We start from the raw sequence: 18,525 nt of genomic DNA on the forward strand, positions 1-18,525 counted from the left end.
CAACTAGCAATGGGCTGGTTTAATAAAAAAGATTAGTTTCTTATCACATGACGAATTAAAGGTCAAAACCATCAAAAGAAGTGTTCACATTTAGTGTCCTCAGTGCCTCAAATAGAATTGACTTTAATAGAGAAAAAAAACCTATTCATAGCAAAAAAAACAAAAGAACTTTTTCTCTTATTTATTCATTCATCCCCTCTGATAAGGGTTCACTTTAATTCTAAATATAAAAATTCAATTCAATTCACTTTCCAAATTTATGATTTTTTGCCCGTAGTATTTCTATTAGTTGCACATTTAAAAAGGGCTCCCAATCAAGGATCAGCTGCAATATATAATTAAAGATGATGGTTTATGAAAACCACGACATATTTGTCACAATAATTAACTTAATTAATTTTTTAAATATTTACAAATTAGTTGTTTAGCTAACTCTTATATTAAGAACTATAAATGGTAACCAACTTAAACTATTTTTTATATATAAACAAATTATCGAATTCACGCATTTAAGACCAAAAAATAATATTTCTTTTGAGGATGCAAGACGTGACCTTATTGTGAGCTCAACTTTAGAAAAAGACATTACCCAAATTATTGTTTGAAGCTTCATAACTTCTGCCTTACTCATGCTCCTCCAACATGAGACATCAACTTCACCTCTAGTGCATATGGGGATCTTAACTATCTCTTCTTTTCTTTTCTGCCAGCTAATCAGTTATATCTATTCAATTATTTCCATTTTTTGTGTGTGTTTGAAAAATGATGCTGCCTACTTGATTTTGAAAAAAAAATTATATTTATATCCTTCTAAATATATTGAAATTTTTATTTTGTTTTTATAATTTAAAATTTTGTCTATCATTAAATCGATATATTCATTCTGCATTAATAAAATTTATTGAATGTTTATCAACTTTACAAGTACTCATATGTCATTTTTTGTGAGAATTATCTGGAGTCGAATACAAACGGTTTTCCTCTTTCATAAGAGCTGATTACTCAAAAAACGATGTCTTATTAAAAAAATTTTTTAAAACGATATGAAAAATTACTCCTCCAGTCCTTAATATAGAACTCAATTTTTGAGTTGGTTTTGGTCCTAAATGTAAGATTCATTTATCATATTTATCAAATTTATCTAAATTACCCTTATGGATACTCTTTCAACCATAATCAAGTAGAAGAGGGAGAGGAGCTATTAAGAAAAATAATTATGGTGTTATAGAAAAAATGTGTCACTTTTCTTATAATTAACTAACTTACCTAACTTTATTAATCTAATCAAATTAGTTAAATGGCTTTTATATTAAGAACTGGAGGAGTATATAGAAAAGCACAGACAAAATTAATAGAGCGAGAGAGTAAAATTGTATAATTAATACTTAAAAAAAAGTACAAACATGGAATTTGAGGGAAGCTTCCATTATTCATGTTCTAATGATGCATTACACACACACACAAGACGGAAGATTATAAAGATAAAAAAAAACTTTGTTATACCCAAAATATAACTTCTTTGCCTTAATGTTTTTAACATTATCTCAGTAAATCTTCGGAAACAATCACCTTTCAAATTTAAATTGTATAACAAGATATCATCGATTTAATCTTATAGATGTCCCTATCTGCATATGTCATGCATGTGCAAACAACGTTCGAATAATAATCTAATTGCAAGTGTCAATTTTTTGTGACAAATGATTTATCAACTGCCCCCTCTTTTATTTTATTACGATCCTTCTAAATATTTCAAGTAACTGTTGAAATGTAATGACATTTGCTTTTTGAAACTAAATAAGCAAGGTATCATTTTATAGCTTTTAATTGATTGAATGGCTCTTTATTTATTTGTATTTATTACTTGGAACTCAGTAGACAATTATCAAAATATATTTCTAAGATGTGTGATTAGTGTGTTTAGAGTTCGAATGATGTTCAAGCTGTCCAATTCTTTTTTTTCCCCCTCTAAGTATAGATATTTTTTCATTAGAAGTAATTTTGTTTGAGACATTGTCAAGTATTAAAAGTGAGTATCTCTTTCACTAAAGATTTAAATATTGATTTGCTACACTGTGATAAATTAACATTTTTCATTAGAGTCAACTTTGTTGGTAGAAGTTAGGCCATGAAAACATCAAAGCATGTGCTATATTGATCAGTAATCAAATTGCTTTTGTTGTTGAATAGTTATTATGTAACTCAAAGTGACCAAATGTGATTTGCTGGCTTTTTTTTTTTTAATCTAATCGTTTTATTTATGTTGAATAAAAAATTGTCTTTTGTTGGGAAAAAAAGAAAAAGGAAGATGGGGGGGCCATGGAGTCCAAACCATAAAAAGGAATTCTAGTCCAAACCAAATTATTAGTGGCTTTGGAGTCCGAACAATGTTCAAGCTGTCCAATTCTTTCTTTCTTTTTTACCAAGTATACATATTTTTTTTATTAAAAATAATTTTTTTTGAGGTGCTATCGAATACTAAATGTGAGCGTTTCTTTTACTAAAAATTTGAATATTAACTTTCTACATCATGATAAACTAACTTTTTTTGTCAGACTCAACTTTGTTGATAGAAGTTAGGCCATCAGAAAAACAAAGCATGTGTTGTATTGATCAGTTATCAAATTGCTTTTGTTGTTGAATAGTCATTATGTAATTCAAAGTCACCAAATGTGATTGGCTGGGTTGTTTTCTTATCTAATTGTTTTATTTATGTTGAATGAAAAATTGTCTTTTGTTGGGAAAAAAAAGAATAGTTATTATGTAATTATAAAAACAGAGAGATTGGACTGACAGCTAAACAAATCGTGCGATCGATTTACAACTAACCCCATACTTTTAGTATTTTATAACCTATAATATGTAAATTTTTAATTTGGATTGAAGAATTAATCTTGTATCCAAATAAAAATTAAAAAAATAATATTAATATAATATCTGATATCTAACTAAAAAGCCCATAATTAAATGTCTATAATATTTGTATTTTCATCACTTGATTATATATTCATCAGAAATAATATTAATTAGTTAAAATACGTAAAGAACAAATTGCAATTCAAAAAATAATGTTGTTTTGGATTCACATATAAGGGGGGAAAAAAAGAAAGAATCAAGAGTAATTGTGATGAGGATCTGATTCCTCTTAAGTAAAATTAAATATTTAAATAATGTAAATGGAAAAAAATTATGATAGAGAATTATCTTAATTCAAGTCAATAATATTTAAATTTGACCCCATAATGCTATATACATTAAAGTGTTTTGAAAATGTTTTGGACCGATCCAAACATTGATTCATTAATATTTTAGTTCAATTTGCCAACTCGTTCTATTATTAATAACATGAGAACAAAAAGATATGATTTTAAAAAATTATCTTCAAATTAATAAAATTTGAAATTATATCCAAAAAAATTAATGCCACCCCATGATCGTATGGATCCCTATCACTGTTTAGGTGATTAATTCCAACTAATAAATCAATCCCACCTTTAAGTCAAAGAATGTCTGGTAGGGCAATGGACAAGACATGTTTTATATTGGAACTGAAACTTCCAATTGGTCCCTCTAATAATTAAAATAATTAATTAATAATTAATTACTGTTTAATTAGCTCAAAAAGTTTTTGATGATTGAGTTAGAAAATAATAAGTAACCAAACTTTATGCCCTCTTAATATCATATTTTTATCAAATTTTTTCCTTGAAAATTAATTTATTAGTCCTTGTAATCTAGAAATTTTTTTTATTTTAATTTAGCCATTTTTATTATATTTTTACGCATATTTTATCACACACACACACACATGAATTTCATTCATTATTTTTATGTTATCATTTTTCACATAATATATAATTAGTTATACTGACAAGATTTAAAAGAAATGGAAATGGATGGATTGAAAAGTTGAAACACACTATCAAATGGTTTAAGTGATCATTTTTCAATTTGGGAAATAAGAAAAAGGTTGATAAATAATTGTATAATATGCATATATATGTAGTTATTCTTAATCTTTAAAAACATATTACACATCATGAGGCATTATTTAGTTGCTTGCACGATATAAATCTGAACCCTTTATGAACCTAATCAAATATTGAAAAGAATCCAAGATCATGATGAATAATTTACAGCTAATTTAAAATGAGAATAAAAAAACTGAAAATTATAGTGACACTATGTTAGGATTAAGATGCAAATTTGTTTTAAAAAATTTAGTTCAGATTAATGTTCCCAATCTTATTAAAAAGCTAATGTTGATGGTTAAAAAATCGACATTGGCAGTTAATATTTTTTTATGTTAATAGACAACACTGCTCCATTTCAATACTTTCAGGATAACTTTAAACCCAACAAACTTCTAAGACAGCATTACTCCTGAATAAACATTTTTTAGACAAATTTATACCTTAGCCCTTTTAATACATACAAAACATTTTATAATTCAATAGGCCAGTCACACGCGTGCAAATACACTTTCTATATATATGGGTATTTTTTGGATAATATAAAAACATATGTACGATTTACTGATATTGTGGGAATTATTTTTAATTTGTTTGGATTAACAATCATAAATAGAAAATATTTTATTTGAAATTATACTTCAATGAATAAATTCACTTAAATTAAATGGAATTGGGTCGAGTTGAATAAACTATAAAGATATATGAATAGGTACCATAATGAGGTGGATTACACGGATTGTATAGCGTGATTATACTCTATTAATAATAAAATATTTGGATAAACTTTTAATTAGAAGCTCCCAATCAATAACTTTATTAAGTATTTTTTGGGTCTTCTTCTATTTTTTTTCAAAGAGCTTGGTTGATTTACCATTTTCTTCACCATCGCATTTAAGGTCTTTCTTTGATTTATAGTACTTAAATCCAAATGGGAACAAATATGTTATTATCATAATTATGTGTGTGGGCCCACACTTATGTCATCTCTTTCTTAAATAATTAATGGTTCCCGGCTCAAACCACCACTTGAATCAATTGGCAGAAGTTGTTTAAATTTATCCAAAGGTTTTGGATAGCAGCAATCTAGATTGGCTAAGATATCGTGTGCATATGTATAAAAAAAAAAAATTGATGTTTATATTTTGATCAAGTGGGAGTAACTTCTAACATATTTTATTAAAATTAAAAAAGTTCTTAAATCTCATCTCTCATGAACTAGAATGCCTTAAAATTTAATAAACTTTTAATATTTATCCTGTTTAATATAAATAATTTTTAAAAAGATAACAACCTACACGATAAAAAATAAAAAATTATGCATTTGTATCAAAATATAATGGATTGAATAATAAATATAACGAATAAAAATCTTTTCTCTCCCAACTTATAAATAGGATTAGACCAACAAACATATCATCACACTTGAGCTTGAATTTATTCTAATAGATTATTAATGGCTTATTGATGCGTCTCATTCTACCCAAAGCAATGCGAAGTGTGCACGTAAACAAAAATGAGATCAATTAATTTTGCAACAAAGTTCTTAGACTCAAAGTAATAGAGTGCATGTGATTAGATTAACATTTACGTACAAACCTGAGCTTGGATGACCTTAATTTAAAACATTGTTTTCAGTTAAAAGTTAAGTTTATTGTAAAGTGATTTGATGTTTCGATATTTTTGTCTGAAAATTGATTCTAAGAAAATGAAACCATTTAAAAAAGCGATTTTACATGCATGTAAAATTTTTTATCGTTAAGTATAATTTTTTTAAAATAGTAACCATTGGTACAAAAATCACCATTTGAAATAAAATTAAAAAAATAAACTGAAATATTATATAAAATTAAATGAGTAAAAATACTTTTATCTATTATAAAATGCAAGAATCATATGTTGTCAATAAAATAATACATTAATTTACAATGATGAGATATTTATAGATATTAAATATCTATGTTTTCATAAGTTTGAAATTAGCCTTGTCATGCCAATGGATCTGTGGCTTATTAAAATAGAAGTTCTCATCATAAAGAGTTCACAGGGTTTAATTTAGCTTGTAACTTTTACTCTTCCGGTCCTAAATATAAGACCATTATACTAGTGTGTATAAGGGTCTTATATTTAGGATCGGAGGAGTATTATTCATGATTTATTAATAAAAGCAAAAACCACAGCCTATCATGTGTACCTATATATTGATAATTTTTAAAAAAATGTTCACAATTAATTTTAAAAATAATAAAATGGGAGAACACCCTATGCAAACAAAGAAATTAAATGCAATTCAGCTTATTTTTGAAGTGTTGTGAATGATTTGCCTGCTTGCACATGACAATAATAATGTACAAAGTCATGATATATATTACATATCATATGCAATTATTTAAAGTATTTTGGATCATTTTTATAATCCCACTCTTTCTAATTTGGAGTGTTAAAAAAGTCATTAGAGGCATACACTATAATTAATTTCATCATAATGACTTTATAATATAAATATTACAGCAAATTATTTCTTTCATCTTTTGCATATGAGAATCTCCTTGGATTTTTCTCAGCTTTAAAACTTTCACATCCAGGTGTTAATCAATTCTTTAAAGGACTTAGATTTTTCCCGTACAGGGACGGTTGTGGATAACGTCATGTAAATTAAAACAATCAAAATCAATTAAATATAAATAAATATAATATTTTAATCTCCTTTGGATTTGTGTTGTTGTGCATCATTAAATTATTCTACTAATACATATTATTTATATTAATGATTCCTTTTTTTTTTGGCCGGGATATATTAATGATTCCTTAATCCTTAATCTATCAATTAAAATAATCGGTTTAATATTCTTACTTTCTTAAGATTGATAACATGTAACTAGCATGAAATGGTACTTTCAAAGCAACATTTATCTTAATTCTTAAATAAGGGTTATTTATGACTTAGTGGATAATGACGAGTGTTTAAGGAAATATTTTTTTATTTATAGTGTAGTAGGACAAACAATTATCGTTAGATTACAAAAAGGACAATCGTTTATTAATATTTTAACTAATTAAATTAATATACTATGTTTTGGTGCGATTCTGACTTGTCCCCCAAGCATGGCATGAGCAAACCTAACTTTTTAGATCAGTCCACCGGTAAAGATTAAACTGACGGATGGACAAAATTTTAAAAGTAAAAAAATTAATTTTAAAATGACAATAATTTTGTTTCATTTTTTTATAGGTATAGTATACACTTAAATTAAATAACATTTATTATAGGTATAGTATACACCTAAATTAAATCAATTCGACTGCATACATGTGTAAAAAGACGGTAAGGAACATTTCATATTGAAAATAGATAAATTTTATCCTGTTATTTTATTTTTTAAAAATCTCTTTTATTTTTATATTTTGCCGTGCAGAGTATGAGTGTAATGACTAATACTTAAAACACTATAAGTACTCACCAAGAAGAGAAGAAAATCACCAAGACCTGATTAAAAATTAGGATGAAGATGTATCTATCGCGTGAAGTATTTTTTCAGACGCATCTAACACCTTAAAATATTTTGTAGTGTATTTAGAATGCTGAAATATTTTTTAGGTAATCCAATATCCTGAAATATTTTTTTTTTGCTTTGGTGTTGGATGTAACAAAAATATTTTAGGATGCTAGACACATTTAACAAAACATTTTACGATGTTGAATGTATCAAAAAAATACTTTAAAGTGTTATACGTACTTAAAAAAACATTTTAGGACTCTGAATGCACTACAAAATACTTTAGAATACTGGTTGTATTTGAGAAAAAATATTTCGGAATATTAAATATACCTTAACCCTAAAATTTAAGTGGGTATTTCATTTGACTTATTTTAAATAGTTTTACCTTGTGCAAAGTAAATACTGGGTAAATGTGCATCTAGTATTCCTCATGTTATTTCTTTGATGCATCATCTTTTATATGATTTATCTAATATCCTAACTTTATTTTCCTAGGCCAACTAATATCTTAATGTTATTTTTTAAGTTACGTAAAGCACCGTAATTTTTAAGATATTAGATATATTAAAATAAAAATTAGAGTGTTGGATGTACTCCTCCGGTCCTTATTATAAGACCCAATTTGACTTTTTATTTGGTCCTAATTATAAGACCCAATCCATTTTGTCTCTTATATTTATGCATTTTTTTCCAAGATAATCCTTCTAATAATGATAGTTTTAGCCAATATACTTAATTAGCAGGGATATTTCAGGAATGACAACACTTATTTATTATAAATAACCAACTTAACTTACTTCCTTAATCTCCTCAAATAAGTCAATTGGGTCTTATAATTAGGACCGGAGGAGTATTTTTTTTTAAAAAATCAAGTGCTAGGTGTTAAGATTCACTATTACCCATAAATATATAAAAATATTTTATCTTATAAAACGTAAAGAAGCATCGGAACGTTAAGCCACGTCATCATATCAGTCCTTCTCTCTCTGACAGCCTGGCTGTGGTCTGTTCTCAACCTGCGCCGGAAATCACCCCTATCATGTGAAATTGTCAACTGCATCCGCCCAAACGTGACATTTCGCATTTCAGGCGAATAATAACAGTTTTACTTTAAATTTTTTAATAAAATAATTTCGTTAAATATTAAATAAATTGATTATATTAAATTATAGAGAATATTCTAGAATCTAGTCATGCCATTTTTTTTTTAATCTCCAAAATAATAGAACGGTTCTTAAATTCACAAGTAATGTAAAACTTTGATAACATGATCCATGGATAATAAGATTAAATTTTTTTTATAAATCTTTAAAGTTAAATTCATGCATATTTTTTAATTTATAAAAATATTTCTCAATTAAATTAAATTGAATTAAACAACATTTTTTTAATTTAATTACATGAATGACGTTTTTGTTTTTTTAAACAGAAATATGTCCTACTAATGAAAGAAATACGTCCATCTAATTAATTAATGAAACGAAATATAAAAAAATTCAGGAAAATTTTAAAAATGATGTAAATTTTACTAAAACTTAATATGAAGATTCGTTTAATTTAGTTCTTAAAGGATATTTCAAAAAGCATCTATATTATTACCAAAAAAATATCTATATAACTTTTTGCCAAAATTTGAAAGAATCTGTATATTTATTTGTTTATTTATTAATTTTCACACATTCCTTCTGTTTCTCCTAAAGCCGTTTTTTCGGAGTTGGCTGATTTATTTCCATCAAATCCTCATTACCAGCTTCTCCCTAACCGGGAACAAAGGCCAAAAAAAAAAAAAAAGAGAAAGAGGAAGAGGGAAAAAATTGAATTATTTCCAAGAGTGACAGATAGAGAGAGCAGCTTGACAAATTGGTAAACAATGGCGTAGGAAGAGAAGAAGATTCTTCAAAGTTCACTAGAGAGAGAGAGAGAGAGAGAGAGAGAGAGAGAGAGGCAGCGAGAAAGGAGAGATTGAGATTGAGAGAGAGAGAGAGAGAGAGACCGAGAGGCAGAAAAAGGAGGAGGGAATAAAGTGTGAAGTTGATGATTGTTTTGGTTTTGGAGAGTTCTGGAGGTCAAAGAGGCGTTAATTTGAAGGAAACGAAGAACTAAGAAGAAGCCCTGAAAGTTTCAAAATGGATGGGAATGGAGTAGAGAGGGACCTGGAGATAGAGGGTGGTGGGGTGGCGATGATCATGGCGAATGATTATGGCAAACAAGACAGGGAAGACAATACTTCAGAACCTTCATCAGACGACGTCGTCATCAAAGAATCCTATCTCCGAGAGCCTTTGCTTCTCAAGAACAATAGGATGAACAACACGTCGCAGCTCGCCATTGTTGGAGCCAATGTTTGCCCTATTGAAAGTCTTGATTACGAGTATTCTTCCTTTTTATTTTTCCTTTCCTCCTCTTGCTCTGAATTTCCATGTAAAATTTCATTTGGGTTCTCTGTCAGCTGATCACTTTGATTTCATTGTCCTTCCAATCATCTGTCATGGTGGAGTTGGGTTTTTGATTTTTCAATAAAAAGATGAGTCAAAAAGTGGTCAAGTTGAGCTTCCTTTCCTCCCCTTGTTCCGAATTTTCATGGAAAAGCAAATCTTTCATTTGGGTTTTCCGTCGAGTGTTTAGTTTGATCTCATCATTGTTCAAATCATCTGTTATGGATGTGAATTTTTTTATTGCTCTGTAGGAAATGAGTCAAAAGGTGGTCAATCTGAGCTTCTTCTTCTTCTTTTTTCCCCCCTTTTTCTTTTGAGGTTCTTCAGTCTGAGATCATTTATCTTTTTGTGTATCAGAAAGCATTTTTCTTCCTCAGAGTTGTTTTCTTAATTATTTAAGCTAAAATGGCACCACCCTGATTGATTTTGTTTTGAATTATGTTCCACGGATCATCGCATAACTTCTGCCTCACTTTTGTTCTTTTCTTGCAGGATCATTGAGAATGATTTATTTAAACAAGATTGGAGGTCTAGAACGAAGGTCGAAATATGCCAATATATTGTTCTTAAATGGACTCTTGCACTTCTAATTGGTTTGAGCACAGGGCTTGTTGGCTTTTTTAATAACCTTGCTGTCGAGAACATTGCTGGTTTCAAGCTTCTACTCACTAACAGTCTCATGCTCAAAGAAAAGTATGCCTAATTCTTATCAATCAAATGCAATCTTTGTTTATTGTTTCTTATTTTTCCCTTTTCCTCAGTTTCAAGTGTAATTGTCATTTCTCCTTGAGAAAATAGAGTGTCTCATTGATATTGATTTAGTTTTGTAAGGTTGAACCCTATAATTGTCTTTCCGGGATCCTCAATCTAGCCCAGCTTCATATTTTAAGTTCACCATTTCTGTTTGGTTTGAAGCTGATGAAAAAGAGGCTAAATTTTGTAGGTTCTTTGCTTCCTAGGTCTGTTGTGTGAGTGCATACATATTAAGCGTAACAGTCCTGCAAACTTTAGTATAACCGTGTATGATTATGAATTGAAATGAAAAATGAAAGTGAAGAGAGCACAAAAAATTTATATTAGGTCCTAATCTTTGTTCTTCTGTGTCTGTATTGACATTTTGAGCTTTGTTCTAATGCCCTACAAGACCTAAAAGTGTGTATATATGCACTCTTGGCTTTTTACGTGCAATGAAGTGAGCTATAAGGAGCCTTGGGGTAACTACAATATTATCTTTACTCCAGTGCAGGTATTATCAGGCCTTTGTGGCATTGGCCGGTTGTAACATGATTTTGGCCATTGCCGCGGCCATCCTCTGTGCCTACATTGCCCCTGCAGCAGCTGGGTCTGGCATACCTGAGGTGAAGGCCTACCTCAACGGTATAGATGCCCATTCTATATTGGCTCCAAGTACCCTCTTTGTCAAGGTTGGTAAACTATCAATATCAAAGTGCATGTATGTGAACCTCATCATTCGTGTTCTGTTAAAGACAATTTCACACCTCAATTACTTTCTATCAAGATGCTAGATCTAACTTTCTTTTCTTTCCCAATCAATGCATCAAGGACCATTTTAATACTAGAGTTTAAGCTCTTAAGTTAAGGTTTATGATTGATTTTAGAGTATTTTCAAGGGAAAATGTAATTCCTTCTCTTCAAATTTGTCATGTCAATTCCATATGCCTTGTTCATTTTAAAAACCAGAAACCACAACAATAAAATTTTTCTAGCATTCGGTAATATTGAGATTTATGGCTGGCGTATTTCATTCATATGCAGTGGTTACTGAAAAATTGACTGGATTATATTGACATAAACATGGTTTGAACTCCGCAGATCTTTGGTTCAATTTTTGGTGTTGCTGCGGGGTTTGTTGTTGGTAAGGAAGGACCTATGGTACATACTGGTGCTTGCATAGCCAATTTACTTGGACAAGGTGGTTCTCAAAAGTATCGGCTGACATGGAAATGGCTCAGATTCTTTAAAAATGATCGAGATCGAAGGGATTTGATCACATGTGGTGCGGCTGCTGGGGTTGCTGCTGCCTTCCGTGCTCCAGTTGGTGGTGTCCTTTTTGCACTCGAAGAAGCAGCTTCATGGTTCTCTCCCTTGTCATCATTAAGAATCTAGGCATATAATTTGCTTTATAGGTTTTCTCATGCAAAATGATTGACACTAGGATAACTTATATTGGAAGTTGTTCATAAAAACCATGCGGAAATGTACACTTCTTGATTCATTTTCTTTGTGACTGAGTTTATTTATTTGATTGAACTTGCATTCTTTTTAAGGTGGAGGAGTGCTCTTCTGTGGCGGACTTTCTTCACAACAGCAGTAGTAGCAGTAGTACTGAGAAGTTTCATGGACTTGTGTCGGGGTGGAAACTGTGGTCTTTTTGGGGAAGGCGGGTTGATAATGTTTGATGTTAATGAAGCAAAGCCCGCATACAGCACCCCTGACCTCCTGGCAGTTGTATTTCTGGGTGTCATTGGAGGGATTTTGGGAAGCCTTTACAATTACCTTGTGGACAAGGTCCTTCGCACTTATAGCATCATGAACGAGTATGCAATCAAAGCCCCTTTCTACGCTTAGAGTGTCATGAATCATACAGCCTATATCTTGCTCTAAGTTTCCTTCATATTAAATATGCAGCCATAGAATGGGGCCATAAAGTAGAATATTATTTGTATATATTAGACTTTTATTATTTGACAATATCAACAGTTCATATTTTATGTCTGTATAACTGTGTAATCTGTGTTTATTTATTCTTTTATTGGGTTGCTGATTGATATTGTTATGGATTGCAGGAGAGGCCCTATATTTAAAATTGTGCTTGTTGTCACAATCTCCCTTTTGACCTCTTGTTGTTCATTTGGCCTTCCATGGCTATCAAACTGCATCCCTTGCCCTCCTAACTTGGGGGACCAGTGTCCCACCGTAGGTCGCTCTGGCCATTACAAGAATTTCCAATGTCCCCCTAATCATTACAATGATCTTGCTTCTCTCTTTTTCACTACTAATGATGATGCCATCCGCAACCTCTTTATAGCAGGCTCAGACAAGGAGTTTAATCTCTCTACACTTCTAATCTTCTTTGTTGCCATATACTTCCTTGGAATCATCACTTATGGAATTGCTGTTCCCTCTGGACTATTTATTCCTGTCATACTTGCCGGGGCCTCATATGGGCGGCTTGCTGGCTGTCTTTTAAGTCCATTCACTGTACTTGATGTTGGATTGTTCGCTCTCCTTGGAGCTGCATCCTTCCTAGGCGGTACCATGAGAATGACTGTTTCTATTTGTGTCATACTCCTTGAACTCACCAATGACCTCCTAATGCTACCACTGGTGATGCTGGTTCTTCTTGTTTCAAAGACTGTGGCTGATAGCTTCAACAAAGGTGTATATGATCAGATGGTGAAAATGAAGGGGCTGCCTTATATGGAAGCACATGCTGAACCATACATGAGGCATTTAGTTGCAAGTGATGTTGTCTCTGGCCCTCTGATCACTTTTTCTGGGGTTGAAAAAGTGGGAAATATCATCCATGCCTTAAGGATTACTAGGCACCATGGCTTTCCTGTAATCGATGAACCTCCTTGTTCGGCTGCTCCTGAGTTGTTTGGGTTGGTTTTACGGTCACATCTGCTTGTGCTTCTTAAAAGGAAGAAGTTCACAAAGCAGAAGATGATGACTGGGTCTACTATTATGAGAAACTTCAAAGCACGGGATTTTGCAAAGCCAGGGTTGGGCAAGGGCCCCAAGCTTGAGGATTTGGACATTTCAAAGGAGGAGATGGAAATGTATGTTGATCTCCATCCAATTACTAACACGTCACCGTATACAGTGGTGGAATCAATGTCTCTAGCAAAAGCTGCAGTTCTTTTCCGGGAGCTCGGCCTCAGACACTTGTTGGTGGTGCCGAAGACACCTGCAGTAAGTCTTTTGTATGCATTTGACTCTACTAAAGGTTTCAAATGGTTTAAAACCTTAATCACTTGATCACTGGTCATAGAGGCACTCTAACTGAAGCTAAGTTGATAATTGATGACCTGTGAAAAATTCTATTACAATCTCTGAAACGAATAACTCATATGTTAGGTTGTTAAAATACTCGGTCAGGATGAAAATAGTAATTTTGTATGTTATGTTAGCTTTAACATCTATAATGGCTTGGAGTGATCTTTGTATCTGAACTTTTTGCAGAGACCTCCAATAGTTGGGATCTTGACGAGGCATGACTTCATGCCTGAGCATATTTTGGGACTATACCCTCACTTGGACCCTCACAAGTAGGCGAAGCAATAAGATTTTTGTAGATTACAATCTTCAGTTCCCTTCAAAATCATTACAAAGCGCCATGTAATCAATCCCTTTGAAACTTGAAGATTATCAGATTGAGGATGCAATTCTATAGATGTGAGTAGCATTTGCAGCATAATGCATGCATGAATGAATGAGCCTAGTTCATTTCCTCTTTGGTTTTTGTAATTCATGTTCAATTTATTTGACTTCATTTCCTCATAGTTCTTCATAATAAGAGGCGTGCAGAGTCAGGGCCTAGTTATGGGAAAAACTAAATCAGCTTATCCATTCCATTATTCAGTATACATAAATTTATAGGTGGGTAATTATTATTTCTATTTGTTCAAAAAATTGGTCATGAGCAATAGTTATTGTAATTCATTCATTTATTATTTTACCTTGAAAAGTTACTGTAATTTTTAACCGTTCATGTAGTTGTCAGAGGTTTATGTACAGCATTGATACGTTCAAACATGATCTTATGACTGCTTTGAAAGAGCAAATTTTGCAGAATCAATCCCTGGCCCAGACTTTACAGAAAATCCTAACTTTAAAGGAAACTCCAAGAAGAAGTTGACAATGCTTGGAGTGGAAGCTATGGAATTGATGGCAAGACTTTCTTCATAATCAAGTAATTTATTTGCCGCCCAGTATTAGTTAACAGACAAAATATGATGACTCATTGTTGAAATGTGATCAAGAGAAAAAATATCAAACATATTGTCGCATCTGGCTCGATAAATGTGCCAGCAAATCAGTAATTTCAGCCTTCTCAAATTCAAGCACCTACATTTAAATTCTAATTTCTGAACGTACCATTTTTTTTTTTCCGTTAACTAACTTGAGGAGTTAACGAAACTAAATAAATTATTTTAAAATATTCATATTTATTGTTTTTTCTAAAATTAATTTATAAATTGATATATAATCTAATGATACGTATAAGTATGTTGGAAATATCATCTAACATATTATAATTGAATAATTTATTGGGAGAATTTTAATAAACTTTCTTGGCAGCTCATTACTATTAGCCAATCTTCAAAACATTTTAAAATTTCAGTCAACCCTTTTGAACCAAAATGAAATTAAAATTTAAGGGTAAATATACAATACTACCCTTCTTTTTTTTTAAAAGAAAAATATTAATTGTTGCTGGAGCTCCAACTTTCGGTGCTAGTGGCCGGAGATTTTTTTTTCAAAATAAGGTGACCATAGGGGGTTTGAGCCCATGACCCTTTGACACATAAAAAAAAAAAAGATCACCAAGCCAACCAATCTACTAAGTCTATGATGCAAAGAAGAATATGTATAACAAAACAAATATAAGTATCTAAGTGTAAATGAACAAGTAAAATTCAACAATTTATAACAAAAAATTGACAATTTACAAGAAACATAAAAAAATTCATAATCTCAAATGCAAGTATTCAGGTACGAACAAGCAAGTAAAATTAGGAGATTTATAACAAAAATTTGGCGATTTATAATCTGAATCCGGCGATTCGCAAGAAACATAAGGAAATTCACAACCCCAAATATAAGTGTTTAAGTGTGAATAAATAAGTGATATTTGGCAATTTACAACAAAAATTTAGTGATTTATAACTCAAATTCAACGATTTATGAGAAACATAAACATTACAAAACAAATAAAAGAAGCGATTTACAACCCAAATTCAGTGATTTACAAGAAACATAAACATTAAAAAACACTATGAATTCTCTTGTGAACTGTTGAATTTGAGTTGTGAATTGTTGAATTCTAAACACTTACATTTGGGGTTGAGAATTTTCTTATGTTTCATGTAAATTACCAAATTTTTGCCGTAAATGACTGAATTTCACTTGTAAATCGTTGAATTTCATTTGTTTATTTACACTTGGACATTTATTTTGCTATACATGTTTTTCTCTACATTATATGACCAAGTGGATTGGTTAGCTGGATGATTTTTTTTTTTTTGGTGTGCCAAGAGATTATGGATTTAAACCCCCTAGCCACTTATTTTTCTTTTTAAGAAAATCCTCCGACGATAATTAATATTTATTTTTAAAAAAATTAAAAAGGGGTATTATTGTATATTTGTATTTTTATCTTTAAATTTAAATTTTATTTTAGTCTAATGGAGTTGACTGAAATTTTAGAATGTTTTAAGGGTTGATTGATATTAATTAGTTATAAGGGGTTTATTGAAATTCTCTCTAATTTATTTAATTTTCACAATCTTTTCAAATTAATCAACTTTAATTTGATACTTTTTTTTTAAAAAAAGAAGAATTTGTAATACAGAGATATGTCTCCTATCGGCAAAATTTGGTCAGTAATATCCTAATGGTATGAAGTAGTGGAGCACGTGAGGAGGGCAACAAGACCTTTAATTTTTGCATTCATTCCCTGAGGCTGAGGGTTCATCTGGCATAAAGAAAATAGAGGGGCGGGGAGAAAATTTTTTAATGAATTTGATTTAAAAGTTACAAAAGTTGAGTTAAAAACTTTTATTATTTTTAGTTATTCTTTTATTTTATATTTTTAATTAAAATTTTAAAAACCCACTTTTTTAATATTTTAAATCAAACTTATTAAATTTTTTTCATCCATTTCTCTTCCCTCCATTCACCTCATGCCAAATATATGGTAAATTTTGTTCGGTTTCATTCAACTTCACCTTCATATGTTCTCTTCCTATTGCAAATATTTTCAATTTTCAGCTACTATTATTAGGATTGCTTCACCTTCTAATTTTTCGGCTACTACAAAATGTAGTCCATTCATCTTTCGGATTAGGCATCAGGTACAGGTCCTGTCCTTTCTAGTCCTGTCTATGTGCAACTCTAATTGTATTTCTACTCTTAAATTTTAATTTCATTTTGGTCTAAGAGGGTTGACTGAAATTTTAAAATATTTTAGAGGTTGTCTGATATTAATTAGCTACTCATGGGGTTTATTGAAATTCTCTCTAATATATTTAGTTTCCATAATCTTTTTAAATTAATCAACTTTAATTTGATACTTTCTTTTAAAAGAAGATTTTGTAATACAGAGATATGTCTCCTATCTGCAAAATTTGGTCAATAATATCCTAGTGGTATGAGGTAGTGGAGCATGTGAGGAGAGCAAGCAGACCTTTAATTTTTGTATTCATTCCCTGAGGCTGAGGGTTCATCTGGTATAAAGAAAATAGAGGCGAGGAGAAAAAATTTTTTTTTATAACAAATTCAATTTAAAAATTACAAAAGTTGAGTTAAAAGCTTTTAATTATTTTTAGTCATTTTTTATCTTATATTTTTTTAATTAAAATTTGATAATCCCATTGTTTCCCCTCCATTCACCTCATATATGGTAAATTTTGTTCAGTTTCATTCAACTTCACTTTCATATGTTCTCTAACCCTTGCAAATATTTTCAATTTTCAGCTACTATAATTAGGATTGCTTCACCTTATGATTTTTATCATTGTATAGTTGTATTGGCCTTTATACTTGCCCTGTTTCTTTTTCTATCATGTAACTTCAACCTTGTAAATTCTCATTTTACTTAATATCATTTTGTTTTTATCCCCAAAAAAGTCTCACTTTGGTATAAATCCACAAGGAAAAGGAAGCAGTTCAGCAACCACAACATTTGTGGATCCCACCAAATCATTAAACCTGGCCGCTTCTCACTTTGATGCTTCCTCCTTTTTGTGGGACAAAGTTATCTACCCCTCTCTTCCGATTTATAAGACAAAAAGAAAAAGAAAAGATATTTTTTAGTCCTATTTAGAAGGTACTGAGATAAATTTTTTATATAAATGTATAATTTTACTTTTTATTTATTATTGTATTGACTTTATTTACATGATATATAATGTATATTAAATAAGGATAAAATTGAAAAGTTATTAAATTTTAAATGAGAATTAATACAGTTTACAAATTTTCTTAATCTGTATTAAACATGTTAAAAGTGACTTATAAATAGAACTAAAAGAATAATTCGCACGTCAAAAAAACTAATTTAATTAATTCTTGCGTTTATGCTTTTATCTTTTCAAGTTTGCCCTTGTGTACTTGGTTTTTTCCCCCAATCTTAAATGCTTTAGAAATTTAAATTCCGCATGGAGAAACGGTATTATACTCCATGTGGTCAAGTCATTTTATACATCTGATAAGGATATATTAGGAAAAATATTAAATGCTGCTCAAATTTTGTAATTTGTCTTGTATATAGTAATAATTCACCCTTTAAATTTTTCTCCCGTAAATATGAATGAGAAAATTAATATAATTGATGGGGAAAAAAAGGTCTCAGGGACTATCCTAAATGGAGTT

General features: G+C 30.4%; 1 protein-coding gene across 2 annotated transcripts; it reads left to right on the forward strand.

The window, feature by feature from the left end:
* The first annotated feature begins 9,268 nt into the window (after positions 1-9,268).
* Positions 9,269-15,008, forward strand: LOC114759104 (chloride channel protein CLC-c-like). 2 transcript variants are annotated; one of them, XR_003741877.1, is made up of 8 exons: positions 9,269-9,842; positions 10,399-10,599; positions 11,153-11,330; positions 11,740-12,002; positions 12,195-12,464; positions 12,714-13,842; positions 14,113-14,325; positions 14,709-15,008. XR_003741877.1 is itself a non-coding variant. In XM_028948195.1 (7 exons), the coding sequence occupies exons 1-7, from the start codon at positions 9,598-9,600 to the stop codon at positions 14,200-14,202; spliced, it is 2,376 nt and encodes a 791-aa protein (XP_028804028.1). In that variant the 5' UTR covers positions 9,269-9,597; the 3' UTR covers positions 14,203-14,608. The 2 variants fall into 2 exon arrangements, 1 of the variants encoding a protein (XP_028804028.1); XM_028948195.1 differs by lacking the exon at positions 14,709-15,008 and having other exon boundaries at positions 14,113-14,608.
* Positions 15,009-18,525: the final 3,517 nt, after the last annotated feature.

Source organism: Neltuma alba, unplaced genomic scaffold, assembly GCF_004799145.2.
Source record: "Neltuma alba isolate B1F8T4 unplaced genomic scaffold, ASM479914v2 tig00010789_pilon, whole genome shotgun sequence".
In the NCBI taxonomy this organism is placed as follows: Eukaryota; Viridiplantae; Streptophyta; class Magnoliopsida; order Fabales; family Fabaceae; genus Neltuma; species Neltuma alba.

Coding starts and splice junctions, on each gene's coding strand:
- LOC114759104 (XM_028948195.1), top strand. CDS start 9,598: ATGGATGGGAATGGAGTAGAGAGGGACCTGGAGATAGAGGGTGGTGGG. Junction 10,600..11,152: donor AGTCTCATGCTCAAAGAAAA/GTATGCCTAATT, acceptor ACTCCAGTGCAG/GTATTATCAGGCCTTTGTGG. Junction 13,843..14,112: donor TGGTGCCGAAGACACCTGCA/GTAAGTCTTTTG, acceptor AACTTTTTGCAG/AGACCTCCAATAGTTGGGAT.